Consider the following 15,658-nt stretch of genomic DNA (forward strand, 5'->3'; position numbering starts at 1 on the left):
GTCTTCGGTCTTCATATATCCTCAATGTCCTCAAAAGTCCTCCATGTCCTTCTGTATCATTATCCTCCTGTATCTTCATTCTAGCCCCATTCTCATTCTCCTTATGTAACCTCACTCTGTTCTCACCTAACCTCCCTCTGTCCTCATGTATCCTCACTTAACCTCAACTCCTTCCTGGCTTGTCCTCATTCTGTCCAACTAAGTCGCCCTTCCTTACCAATGCTCACTCTACGCTTCGATTTCATTCTCGTAAAAACAATGAAAGTATCGCTCTACAAGTAAACGGTAAATACACTTATAAAAGTACAATAAGATGTAGGTGATGAAAACTAGTAATAAAAATGAATAGCTTTGTTCATTAGTACACAGCATACAACAACTGATAGGGACCTAATAAAGTAACAGTAACAACAACGACAACAATGAAGTAGAAAAATTGATAACTAATATTGATAACTTGCACATTCCTAACCAAGCTCAACGAAATATAAAACAAAAGCTAATATTCATAAGGCCGAGGATGAGATGGAGGGATGGGGTGGAGAGGTATATGAGAGAGGGGGGTGTGAGTTGGGAGCAGGGCAGTGAAATGGCGGGGGACAGGGCGACTTGGAGGCGATTTGTTTGTGGCCACCCCAAACGGGATTGAGGCGGCTGGCAATAGAAAATAATTCCAAAATAAAAAACGTTTTTATGAGAAAAAAATAAGACAACGAGGACTACAAAGAAACTATGAAATACATAAAGCATTAAGTACAAATATGTATCAAACGAGTAAAGGGAAGACGACCCAAATAATCGGGTAATAATTATCTAAAGTATACAGTACTGTGTAACTGTGAGCACCTTCAAAGGACTCTTATTCATCCAAATGTCCATACGCCTTGAGGGATGATTGGATTTTCTTTTATTTTATTAATGGTCACTTATAATAACAGTGTTTGCTGCCATCATACATCTCTGTACGTGTTTAATCAATTTTGGAGGGAAGATGTGCCAATGAGATTCCACCAGGCAAGCACCTTCCAACATTTTTTGTGGTGTGATATTATTATCCTCACCCTTTTAGTCCTTGATTTTGCACTATTTACCAACTTTGGCCTCATTTTTACATTGTTTCATGGTCACTGGTATACAAACACCTACACTAAGTCAGATTTTGATGGCTGATTTTTTTTTTTTTTTCAGAGTTCTTAAATATATTTTTTGCCACATGTGATTTTAACCAATGTGATTTAATATTTCATTGCTTACTGCGCATACATTCGTTTGCAATCCCAACAAATGTAATAGTAACTGGTGTTCATGTAACTAAGGCAATGTAAGCTGAACATCACAAATTTTTAACAGCTGCTGATTTCCCATTCTTTTCGCTGCCTGTTCAGAACGCTTATAAACAAATGCGTTCGGAATTTACGTATATTAAAAGCAAATGCAAGAAGTATAAGAGTTACATAAAATTTTTAAGAAAATATAGGTTTTGAAAACATAACTTCGTGTAAAGCATAAAATCTTCATCTTTTGCAATGTTTGCCATTGCATGAACACCAAATTTAAAAAAAAAGTCAAATCACTGGTATCAGAAATGATAACCATTACATAACCATAATTTAAGCACGTATCAAACGCTGTATTAGGTATTAGGCAGAGAGATTTTGAAGGACTTGAGTGAAAAATGTATTCCAAGCTTTTCATTCTGCTAATTCAAAGTTTCAGATCCGTCCATAAATAAACAATGAGTCTCTCCTTGAAAACCCTAAATAAAACTGAAAACTCCAAGCCGTGGAGAAGTAAGCACAAGTTACCTCTGCATCCGCCATTGGTCTAGGTTGCTGATGAACACCTGTAACACAAAATGAGGCCTAATTAGTACTGTGGACAGGTGAGAGCGGTATCATCACACACTTGGAGAGAGAGAGAGAGAGAGAGAGAGAGAGAGAGAGAGAGAGAGAGAGAGAGAGAGAGAGGAGGGGAGGGGAGAAGGAATTCATAAATACTTAATGAGTAAATTAATTTTATCAATATATTGTTATGTGCACAAGAATTATATATACCGTATATGTATATACAGTATATAATTTTATATATATATATATATATATATATATATATATATATATATATATATATATATATATATGAGAGAGAAAATCAGCATTTTGAGTTGGTAGAATTTTTAAAGTAAATTGAACGTGCGCTCGTGCGCACAGGCATGTATCTACCACATTAACCCAGGGTCAGGGTTCTTTTTTATCAAAGATCTTAGCCAAATTGTAAGTCAAAGAAATTTCCTTTGTCGTGTACAATTATAGCAGTTTTTGTTATCGTCTTTTTCCACTTTGCTATTCCCTTTACTTTGGTTGAGAAGTGTTTAGTAGCTGAATGAGGGAAAAAAATAAGGGGGAAAAAAAGGTAACCTTAAATAAAATTTACGCTTAGAAAAGTTTGCTGACATGGACCCTAAAACACCAAATATGACACTTAAATCAAACTTTAACTCTTGCTGAATACAGAACAAACTGGATCTTTGCTAAACATTGAACAATTTGACCCACAGTTAAACGTGAAACAAACTGGGCCCCTGTTGAACACACACACGCACACACACGCGCGCACGCACGCGCGCACGCGCGCACGCACGCACGCACGCACGCACGCACGCACGCACGCACGCACGCACGCACGCACGCACGCACGCACGCACGCACGCACGCACGCACGCACGCACGCACGCACGCACGCACGCACGCACGCACGCACGCACGCACGCACGCACACACACACACACACACACACACACACACACACACACACACACACACACACACACACACACACACACACACACACACACACACACACACACACACACACACACACACATACGCACACACACACACACACACACACACACACACACACACACACACACACACACACACACACACACACACACACACACACACACACACACACACACACACACACACACACACACACACACACACACACACACACACACACACACACACACACACACACACACACACACACACACACACACACACACACACACACACACACACACACACACACACACACACACACACACACACACACACACACACACACACACACACACACACACACACACACACACACACACACACACACACACACACACACACACACACACACACACACACACACACACACACACACACACACACACACACACACACACACACACACACACACACACACACACACACACACACACACACACACACACACACACACACACACACACACACACACACACACACACACACACACACACACACACACACACACACACACACACACACACACACACACACACACACACACACACACACACACACACACACACACACACACACACACACACACACACACACACACACACACACACACACACACACACACACACACACACACACACACACACACACACACACACACACACACACACACACACACACACACACACACACACACACACACACACACACACACACACACACACACACACACACACACACACACACACACACACACACACACACACACACACACACACACACACACACACACACACACACACACACACACACACACACACACACACACACACACACACACACACACACACACACACACACACACACACACACACACACACACACACACACACACACACACACACACACACACACACACACACACACACACACACACACACACACACACACACACACACACACACACACACACACACACACACACACACACACACACACACACACACACACACACACACACACACACACACACACACACACACACACACACACACACACACACACACACACACACACACACACACACACACACACACACACACACACACACACACACACACACACACACACACACACACACACACACACACACACACACACACACACACACACACACACACACACACACACACACACACACACACACACACACACACACACACACACACACACACACACACACACACACACACACACACACACACACACACACACACACACACACACACACACACACACACACACACACACACACACACACACACACACACACACACACACACACACACACACACACACACACACACACACACACACACACACACACACACACACACACACACACACACACACACACACACACACACACACACACACACACACACACACACACACACACACACACACACACACACACACACACACACACACACACACACACACACACACACACACACACACACACACACACACACACACACACACACACACACACACACACACACACACACACACACACACACACACACACACACACACACACACACACACACACACACACACACACACACACACACACACACACACACACACACACACACACACACACACACACACACACACACACACACACACACACACACACACACACACACACACACACACACACACACACACACACACACACACACACACACACACACACACACACACACACACACACACACACACACACACACACACACACACACACACACACACACACACACACACACACACACACACACACACACACACACACACACACACACACACACACACACACACACACACACACACACACACACACACACACACACACACACACACACACACACACACACACACACACACACACACACACACACACACACACACACACACACACACACACACACACACACACACACACACACACACACACACACACACACACACACACACACACACACACACACACACACACACACACACACACACACACACACACACACACACACACACACACACACACACACACACACACACACACACACACACACACACACACACACACACACACACACACACACACACACACACACACACACACACACACACACACACACACACACACACACACACACACACACACACACACACACACACACACACACACACACACACACACACACACACACACACACACACACACACACACACACACACACACACACACACACACACACACACACACACACACACACACACACACACACACACACACACACACACACACACACACACACACACACACACACACACACACACACACACACACACACACACACACACACACACACACACACACACACACACACACACACACACACACACACACACACACACACACACACATATGTAGTTTCAGATGAATAAAATCCTCGTACCATAACTAAAACAGAGTACAGGATTTGTTCTAACCATGAGAGAAAAAACGGTTCCTATCTGGAAATGTAATACTATTGATATTATCAAAATGCGATGACCCTTGCCACCGTGGAGGAAGATGACTGAAACCTGCTGTTTGGCGTGGTTCCTGAACAAAAGTAAAAAACTGTGAAAGTCCAGTTACACTACAGCTAGGGGTAAAACTGAAACTCCCGCATCATCCTCGCCATCGATATAATACCGTAAAAATTAGTATCCAACCTGATCCTTGCCACCGTGGAGGAAGATGACCGGAACCTGGAGCCTGGCGTGGTTTCTGAGGGGCGACCTGGTGACGTAGCGGTCCCGGTGCTTATCGAGGGGGCCGATGAGCGCGTCCATGTAGCTGCCTGCGAACTTGCTACCCTCCTCCGCCAGCATCTCGGGATCTGACACGCCGTAGTAACTCGCACCTGGGAGGGGGGGGGGGGTCACATAAATCTACCTTTATTTCTCAGTCATTTTTTTTTTAAACATTAACTCGTGCTTTACTCATATAAAGGACATTGTGTACTGAGTCAAAACTGTATTACATTCATCATACTGTTATTACTATTGTCATTCGTTACGATTATTTATAGTTTTCTATTCAAACCTTTCCTTGCTCTACCTCGCACCTGGAGAAGCATACAATACGTTTACTCTATCTTTCTATACATGTCTCTTTTTATATATCAGAATACATATATATATTATATTGTTATTCTCTATCCTCGTATTTCGTTTATTTCCTCAAGAGCTCGTGTGTAACAGATACCAGTAATAATGACCCCAGAAATAATGCAGATAATGCTGACGCCAAAGACAAAGCAATAGAGATAGCAGTGATGTCGGCAGTTATAGTGATAATAAGGACCTCGCAGATGTCTGAAATAATGCAACAGAGAAAACAGTGGAGTCGGCTGTAATAAAGATAATGAGCTGGGAAACATTGGAAGAAAAAAGGCATAATTATGGAGATACTGTAACAGATGATGCAGTGAAATTGGCGTTAATGTGTAACAACGGCGGAAGCAGCGAAGTCACCAATAATAAAGATAATAGTGATTTCGACAATTATGCCGCGAGAGACTTGAATGCTGACAAGACTACGCGCCAACTGTGAGCCAGGTAAACTGTAATTATACTGTTAGATGAAAACTTGATTATGTACCCATCCTGGATGACTTCCATTGCTGGTTCAGTGACATGTGAACTTCAGCTGTGACTCTACACAACTTTTATAAATAACTTTTCCTGCTACAATCAATACTTTCAGAGATTTGGGTTTTCGACACAGACAGACAGACACAAACATTTCGTACAAAAATAATGACCATCGGCATCGTCCACCTGGCTCAAAAACCAATCAACCTGCAGTGAAGATGGAGCCTGGAATGGTGAGGGCAGAGAGAGCGGTGTAGGCAGCAATAGAATCCCCCACGATGGCCAGGCGGGTCGCGTCCACCAGTCCCTCTTCTACCAGGTGGGAGGCACCGGCTAGAACATCCTCCACGTCGTACACACCCCACCTGGAAGTACAAGTCTGAAGTACATACCTAACCTGTGAGCATACACCTATAATACACATCGCATCTGCAAGTACACGCTTCAAATATCCCATCTGGAAGTACATATCTGAAAATTCTACCTGATGTACTCTCCAAACCTTAAGTGCGCACCTGAAGAATATAGCTAAACTGTAAGTACACATATGAAGTACACAACCCACCTGCCTGATATTCGCATATAACAATTCATTTGTATCATCGTAAAACTATCGCCCTAATGAGATTCCCTAGTTAAGCACTAATATCGATTCCCAGTCGTAACTAAGACTTGTATTTGCAGGGGAGTAGAGTGCATAAGTTTCCCACGCTTATCACCCAGTTTGGTTACATTTCAGTTAATTTCCGTAGTGCATAATCTGAACCTGGATTAGCAAATAAACATTATGAATTGCCCGTCGTAACTAGAATTGGTTTTTGGTGGAAGAAAAGGGTTATAAGAATCTTCTGCATATTATTTTGTTCTGTCGTTCCTGGAAATACAAATCTTACGACGGGAATTTTACCTTAAGTTCTGCCCCGGTAGTCTACTGATCATCCACCCCCGAGTCCACGTCCCGAGTCATCATCCATTCTCACTCTAACCTCTACCCTGCCTACCAACTATCCACCCTCTTAGTCACTTTCCATCTTCCTATCCACCATCCATCTCCAATTTAACTGCCTCCTTAACTACAAACTGCTCACACTATCCCTACCCACCTCCCTAACCATTCACATAATCGACCATCCACCCTCACTTTACTTAGCCAAAATTAGCCTAACAACCTGAATTTAACCTAACCTAGCCCAGCTTATCCTAGCCAAACAGTACCTGGCAATAGTCGACTTTAGTGACAACCACCCAAACCACCCTATTCAGCTTGCTCTTGTAGAGCTTACCCTGATCTAACCTAACCTAACTAAATCAACCTTATCTAATTTAACCTAACCCAGTTTGACCTATCCAACCTAATCTACCTTAATCAACCTAACTTAACCTAACCTACTTTAGTTAACCCAACCTAACTATGCCTAACTTAACCTTACATAACCCATCAGCCTGACCTGACCTAATCTAACGTAACTTGACCACCATTCTAACAGCTCATTTTACGTACATCTCAGCCAGCTTGTTCCGGTACAGCTTTCCATAACCAGTACTGCCCCGGTAGTCCACGTCCAGCAGTGCCCAGCCCCTGGATGTGAAGAACTGGTATCTTGGGTTGAGTACCGATGTGGCTGCGTTGGTGGGGCCGTGTTGGACCGTCACCAGTAGCGGTGGGCGTGTACCAGGAGGGCCGTGGTATTCAGGGTTCTGAAAGGGAAGTCGCATACCTATATACACATAATATTTTGAGAGTCCAGGCATGTCGAACCGATCTTGATTTTTTTTTTTTTTAAGGAGCAATTTTGTGGACTTATAGCCTTTGGTTTCTTCTCCCTTAAAAAAAAAAAAAAAAACTAAAGTACAAAAAGCATAACACACCACAAAATCACACAGTGCCAGATGTGGTGTGTGGGACATAAGATGGACTCTCTAGTTCATGCCTATAACTGGAAACTATTATATATACGAGTATTTGTATTTTACTTCGTTGATATATATTTGTACAAAGTCACATAAACAAACGAGCCAAAACAAAGCCACATAATGCCGCAGGAACTTACCCTAGGCATGTAGAGGTACCCGTAGGCGAAGTCTGCCTGAGTAGTGGGGAACTGCACCAGAGTGGGGGTGGTGACGTAGGCGGTGTCCAGGGCTGGGGTGGGCTCGCTGATGTCACGGGCAGCACCTGACTTCACATCCACTTCTACCAGGTGAGGGGTTCGAGTCGCGTTGCCTGCCACTACGTACACCTGTGGTGGGAGTTGGGGAAATAGGTGGGAAAGTACATGGCAGACCAAGTGGGCAAGGTGGAAGTAAATGGGAGAGTATGTGGATAGTTTGTATAAATATCATAGACGAGAATGTTGAAACAAACTGGTTAGGAAGAGGTCTAAGCCTCCTAAGCTGGCGGGAATACAGCCCATGGTCTCACCTTGTCCCCTGTGCTAGCGTATGCGACCCCGACGCTGTATGTGGTGTACCCCGTTTGGAGGACCCGACGTTCCAGTGTTCTCAGATCAACCATGGTCAGGTCCTGGGGAGGACACCAGGGATTTTGATCACTGGTGGAGATATAGCTTGACTTGTTACCACCCAATATGGCCTGACCTGACCTATTCTGAGCTAATGTATTTTGACGTGACCTGGCATACTTCACAGTAACTACAGTTTTTAATGACATGATTTTACTTCACGCTCAGTTCATAGTCCTAAACGTAACTGGTAACAACACACACATGACCACAGATGACCACCACTTCGTCACGGCCCAAACGAGGGTTCACGTCGTATGCCTGCCGACCCAACCTGCGGAAAAGGTAAAATGTAACAGCCAGAGCAGTCTTATCTGCTATCCTTGTCCTGTACTCGTAGCCTAACTTTTTTTTTTTCCCCCTGCTAGTGCTGAGCTTAATATGTCTAGTACTTGCACTGTTGGCTTACCTTAACCTTTTGTGGATTCATAGTTCTGATACTGGTATTTTGGCTTTCATATTATTGGTGTTATTATGATATTTCTGGTATAAGAGTTTCTACAATTTATATGATTGGTGCCGGTATTTCTGTATTACTATTTCAGGTTGCGATTTAATGCATACTGATATTATATACACTAATGATATTAGTATTAGTATAATTAACCCTGCCATTTCTTGCTTTTTTCTGGTATCGGTATGGTTAGGTCAGGTAATAGTGGTATAAGTCCCCACCTCCACATCGGCCATCCGACCTCCTGGGACTGTGGTGTGAGGCTGATTTCAAATCCCCGGCGCGTCACCCAATACAGGTTCCACCACCCAGAGGAGTCGTGCACGTAGAAGAGCTCCTTGTTGGGTGAGAACGACGGCATCATCATACTGAAAGGGTAAAAGTGATGATATGCGGTTGTTGTTATTGTTGTTGTGGCCTCAGGCTTATCTGAACGTGAACCCCGTGGATTGCAGACTAAAATGGGTCTTCTGTAGACCACCATCCTCCTTCTGGGGACAGGGAGGGAGTTGAGGGACGTTTGTATAATCGAACCAGTTATACTGATGCCACCACTTAAAGGCGTCCCTTCCCAGCACCGATAGTATATGGTTTTGCACAATCAATCAGTCCTTCAAGTGACTGACGCCATGGTTCCTTTAAAGGAACCTCCATATTTGGCAAGTAAATAGACAAAAATAAATATGAGAAGTATGTAGACAGATGAACAGACAGCAGAAGTGATAGCATGATTATTTAACAGATATACAGACAGACAGAAAGCACAAAATCTCACGACTCTATCACACACAGAATGAACCCACCTGCCGTGCTGAAAGAACTTAGAGATAGCCAGTGAACCACTCTCTTCTTGAAGGTTAGCAACAAACATCCGGTTCTCATCCCACGGCTGTAACAAAGAAGGAGTGATTTTCAGTGAAGTTGTTACAGAGACTCAGTTATAGTGGCTGAATTTCAGGGTAAAATGTTGCAGCTCATGTAACCAAATTCCTGTAATTGAAACGCTTCCTTTGAATCCCAGGATTAGAAACACTACTATCTGTATTAAAGCTACTGTAGTTTGATTCCTTGTAACTGAACCCCTATGTACTTAAATCAATAGTGAAAGAGTTGTATTTTATTCATTGTAATGGAACACTACAGTATATCTGACCCTTTTATCTGAATCCCCGTTCGAAGCAAGTATATATACCATCTGTGGGTGGTTCCACTGGACCCAAGCAAGCTGTTTGCTGTCCTGCGTGAGCCTAGGGGAAGCGAAGAAGTCGGCGTGTGAGATGAGCACCTCCTCAGCCCCCGTCTGTGCATCGATCATTGCTATGGAGTTCTCAGAGGATTTGCTCGAACCTTCCTTCACTCCCGAGTGATCCTCCATCACGACGAAGAGAGCGTCCCACTGCGGCAGAGGGAGTATTTAGGTATTTGTTTGCATGTCTAGAGTAACACACGTACCTGGCAAGGAAGGCACAAAACAAACGAGTATAATGGAACTTGCCGCCAAATCGGGACGAATAATCTGACATAGGGAGAGGAAGTGAAAATTAGAAGGGACAAGAGCTGGGACTTAACATGCTCGAGTAATAGCATTTACAGGTAGCGGACAATCAGAAACATAAGCTCATGGAACTACTACCCCATCCCTAGAACATGACACATTCGTCGCTATTCACACGACGTCAAAAGTTCTGTCGCCTCTCCTGCCTCTTTCTCCATTGATTTTGTAAAGCATCTTCGTAACTCTATAGCAACTGACAGTTATTGCTATACTTAAACATAGGTCAGTGTCATCATTGTCATTTGCTTCGGCTTCAGGAGATTAATATTAAAAAGTTTTAAAGAAAGGTAGGAGAGGCTTCGTAGCACCTCTCCCTTAGCTATTAATTTTGCACGTAAACATTCTCTTGTGTGTTATTTATATCGCTGTGATGTAGAATTAGTTTGCAATAATGAGATGTAATGTGCAGAATACATCGTTAAGGAAGAGGCGCTACGAACTCTCTCTCTCTCTCTCTCTCTCTCTCTCTCTCTCTCATCATCATCATCATCATCATCATCATCATCATCATCATCATCATCATCGTAAAGCCCACCCACCTTCGGGCTATATACTCCATCAGCGTACCGCCTGTTCTCGGTCATGGTGAGTCTCCTTGGTACCTGAGAGGGACCCTGCTGACGGTACAGTGCGCCGGTACGGGCATGGGAGAAGTACAGGGTGTTGTTGTACACTGTGAACGCCCCACCACCATACTCATGAACCTTAGTCCTCACGTCGAATTCGTCCGGCGTCCATCGTACCACCTCACCGCTCTCTGGGGATGACGAAAGATGTATTTACAGTGGATATTCATTTTTCGTTATTGAAATCAGTGGTCGTATTTACAAAGGCTCTTAACCATTGCAAGAATAGCTTTGTTTCGTTGTATGTATCACCTTCATTTGCGTTTGTGCTTGGTGCTCTGGTATGTGGTATATGTATGAGTGAAGATAACAACGTAGACAAGCAATTATACTCACAAGTTTAGCTCAAGACAATGATATGTGATGGTGGTGGTGGTGGTGGTGATGGTGTTGAAGACGAAGAAGAAGAACGATGATGAGACTTACGTGGATCATAATGGAAGACAACTCCTCTTGGTCCATCGATACCTCGGTCCTCACACCAAAACACATAACCTGATGAAAACACATGAGTTAGCCTTTGAAGCACGTGGGAGAAAACGCAGGAGCACGTACTATAGTAAATCTCTTAGGTCAAGGATATATATATATATATATATATATATATATATATATATATATATATATATATATATATATATATATATATATTGTGTGTGTGTGTGTGTGTGTGTAACGCCTGCCGATTTTACTTGGATTAGGTGAGAATCTTGGGGCTGAGGAGCTTGGAAAAAATCTCCAACACGCTCTAGCTGCGCTGGGATTCCATTGGCTGAATAAAAACGTCTGGCATTAGGAAGAATAAAGTGCGCAGTGTCAATTATTGTAGTAAAAACTTAGAGACACAACACTGAACACTCGCTGTGTGTGGAGTCTTACATTTAGTTTTAAGTGAGTAAGCTTAGACTATAATTATACCCTCTTCACTTTAGCTAGGCGTAAATTTGGCATCTCCCCATCTTGAATGCGGAGCTATAACAAAATAATAACAATAGAATATGGTCCTAGTCACGAGGGAGTGCTGCGGATATTGTCTTATTCTGCCACTGAGCTTCTGGAAATAAGCAACAAAAGGACGAAAACTCTCCGTCATATTAAAGTGACTGAACTAAAGAGAGACTGAAATTTTACCCAAACCTTTTGCACCCTGACCTAACCTAACCTGTGATGGGGTCGATTCTGGGCGGCTCTAAGACTGCGTGTGTGGGTGCAACGGCGAGGGAGGCGCTGACGGGTGACCTCCAGGTACCGTAAGGCGCCTCGGTAGACGACACATTCCGGCGACCTGGCTCCTCTTCGTCCCAGGTGCTGCCGGAGCCGATGGTCAGCACCCCCGGCGTCTCGTCAGGCTCCCGTACCTCCAGATCAAAGCGACCTGACCCCGTGGCTGATTCTGAGGCTCCAGTGGTGGGCAGGGTGGGTCTGAAGATCTGATGGTAGGGAGGTGAGGTGAGACTCGGAGAAAAGAGAGGCCGAGTTGAAATACAGTGGATGGAGGGTAACAGATAGATCAGCCAAATGAAGCCAGAAGTTTGGTAGCCTTAATGTAGAAGAGAAGGTGAATTGCTACTCTAAACACAAGAACATAAATACTTCCCGATTTCAGTATTTATCTGTTTATCGGTTTGTCTGCCTTTCTATCTGTCTGTCTGTCTATCCATATGTCTATCTATCTGTTATTTCAGTATTGATGTCTGTGTCTATCTATCTGTCTGACTATGAGTATTTATATCTGCCAACTCTCAGGTTTAATGGGCTCCGTTTAGCCTGCCCCTCAGAGATGTAATTTGTATATGACACCATAATGTTCTGAGTGTTATTTTCCTTTAATACCGTTTACATAGGTAATTCACAAGAGAACCTTCACTTGCAGTCTGTTAAGGAAGGTGCCAGAGAACTTGTTAAACCCCCGACGAACCAAACCCCAAGCTAGTGTCGGAATGAGTAACTGACCTGATCGAAGTTGGGCAAGAGGTTCCTTCTGTTACGATGTTGCCCGTGCCGCTCAACACCCCTACCGTCCCGCCACAAGCCCCCCGCACCCTGGAACAATACATCATAAAGGCTGTTAGGTACGTCTTTGTGGAGTAGAAGAGAGGAGGTATGAGTTGTGGTTGTAAGGACGTGTGGTGGCTAATGTGACAATTTACCGTAGTGTGCAGTGTGATGGTGTGAATTGTGGTAGGTTCTTATTTAGTTCTAGTAGCTTATAAAGAACATCTCAGGTATTTAGTGCACGGTAATTTATGTTGTCAGTGGATATATATTCTTTTTAAGTATCCGATTCTGGACGCCGACTAGATAGTTCACTCCTTGAGAGCCTAATCGTACATTTCTCTTACCCGCAAAATATGGAGCAACACACATCACTTCAACTTTGGTTACCTCTTCTTTGAGCAACCCATTACCATAAACCCCTCTTAACCCTCCCCTCCCATCCAGTCTTTGTACTTCCTTCCAAATTTAATTCATCCAACCATCTCATCGTCACACACACTCATAATAATGCTCTCACCCTCTCGTCCATTGCCTCGTTCTCGGTCTACCTCTTCTTCGCAGCACTCACCGTATCCTTAGCACACAAGATTCCACTCAGCAGCAACACCAGGGCGACTGCTTTCATGTCTATGATTTGCTGGTGTTATGCTAGTGAATCTGTGGGAGGAGGGTGGTATTAGCAAGAGAGAGATATACCAGGGAGCACATATAACACCACTTGCATCAGGGAAGCACAATATAATAAGTCTGGCATTAATTCCATGGGGAACACATCATGCCACTAGCACCAGGGAAAACACATATATACATTACTAACACCTTTAACACCACTACCACTAACACCAACAATATACCACGGACATCAGACGACGCTCAAAATCAAACCACTATTATCAAGAAAACACCAAATCACACCATTAACGCATGGGAAACAAAAACATACCACTGATACCAATAATTCACAGCTATGCCATTAGCAGATTCACAGGTATACCATTAACACCTCATGATTCACAAATTCACACAACTAACTCCTTGGAAACAAAATAATACCACAAACAAAATGAAATACACAGACTCTTGGCATTAACATCAAAGAAACAGAAGTATATTATCAACACTATGAAATACAAAACTCAATACACACACCAGCGCCATGCCAATGTAGGGGAGTCACATTATCACACCATTAACATCACTATAATACCACTTTTCACAGCTGATACATGTACACATACACTACTAGCATCATATCAAACTGATGTACTAAGATACAGAGAATTATTATTTGTGTATGACTCTCTCAGTATCACACCACTACACCACACCAAAGTAATACCACACCAACGAATACCACACCACACTATTATCACACCAACTAATGCCACACTAACACACAGAGGCAGAGGTGTGTATTGCTCTCAAAACACCGACCCCACACTACACCACACTACTGCCACACCACATCAATACCACACTAATGCCACCCTAATGTGTGTGTGTGTGTGTGTGTGTGTGTGTGTGTGTGTGTGTGTGTGTGTGTGTGTGTGTGTGTGTGTGTGTGAACCCATGTTTTTTGTGAAGCTTATCTAATTTTTTTTCATTAATCAATTTAGCCACTAGTTATTGAAATAATGATCACTTTTCAATCTTAATGTTAGAGAGGTCCCCGTTGATTGTTGGAGGGGTCGACGTTGAATCTAAGTCACCGAGATTCCGAGTTTGGGGCGACTTAACCAGGTCCCACCAACACCACACAACACAGAGGTAGAGAGAGGTATATCTGTGTCTGTTCCACTCCTAGCACCACACCACCACTCTAGTGCCACGCCACACAGCACCACATATATCCATACCACACTAATGCCACACCACACAACACCACATAGATTCATACCACACGAATGCCACACCACACAACACCACATAAATCCATACCACACGAA

General features: G+C 43.7%; 1 protein-coding gene across 1 annotated transcript; it reads right to left on the minus strand.

The window, feature by feature from the left end:
* Window positions 1–1,801: 1,801 nt before the first annotated feature.
* LOC145400218 (uncharacterized) lies at window positions 1,802–14,337 on the minus strand. Its single transcript, XM_080272733.1, has 15 exons — window positions 14,281–14,337; window positions 13,668–13,757; window positions 12,877–13,144; window positions 12,141–12,209; window positions 11,628–11,845; window positions 10,726–10,929; window positions 10,337–10,422; window positions 9,755–9,901; window positions 9,284–9,353; window positions 8,980–9,081; window positions 8,609–8,797; window positions 8,059–8,255; window positions 6,765–6,922; window positions 5,634–5,824; window positions 1,802–1,843 (listed from the first exon to the last, which is right to left on the minus strand). Exons 1-15 carry the CDS (start codon window positions 14,335–14,337, stop codon window positions 1,802–1,804), a joined length of 2,088 nt encoding a protein of 695 aa, XP_080128859.1.
* Between the last annotated feature and the right edge of the window lie 1,321 nt (window positions 14,338–15,658).

This window comes from Coenobita brevimanus, chromosome 51 (assembly GCF_032717465.1).
Source record: "Coenobita brevimanus isolate Jiangsu-jjx chromosome 51, ASM3271746v2, whole genome shotgun sequence".
Lineage (NCBI taxonomy): Eukaryota > Metazoa > Arthropoda > Malacostraca > Decapoda > Coenobitidae > Coenobita > Coenobita brevimanus.

What these genes read in the sequence shown, in the direction of transcription:
- LOC145400218 (XM_080272733.1), bottom strand. Translation starts at nt 14,337, where the DNA reads ATGAAAGCAGTCGCCCTGGTGTTGCTGCTGAGTGGAATCTTGTGTGCT. An exon ending in AAGTTCTTTCAGCACGGCAG is followed by an intron (nt 9,902 to 10,336) that starts GTGGGTTCATTC and finishes TTACCCTTTCAG; the next exon opens with TATGATGATGCCGTCGTTCT. An exon ending in GTCGGATGGCCGATGTGGAG is followed by an intron (nt 9,354 to 9,754) that starts GTGGGGACTTAT and finishes CCTTTTCCGCAG; the next exon opens with GTTGGGTCGGCAGGCATACG.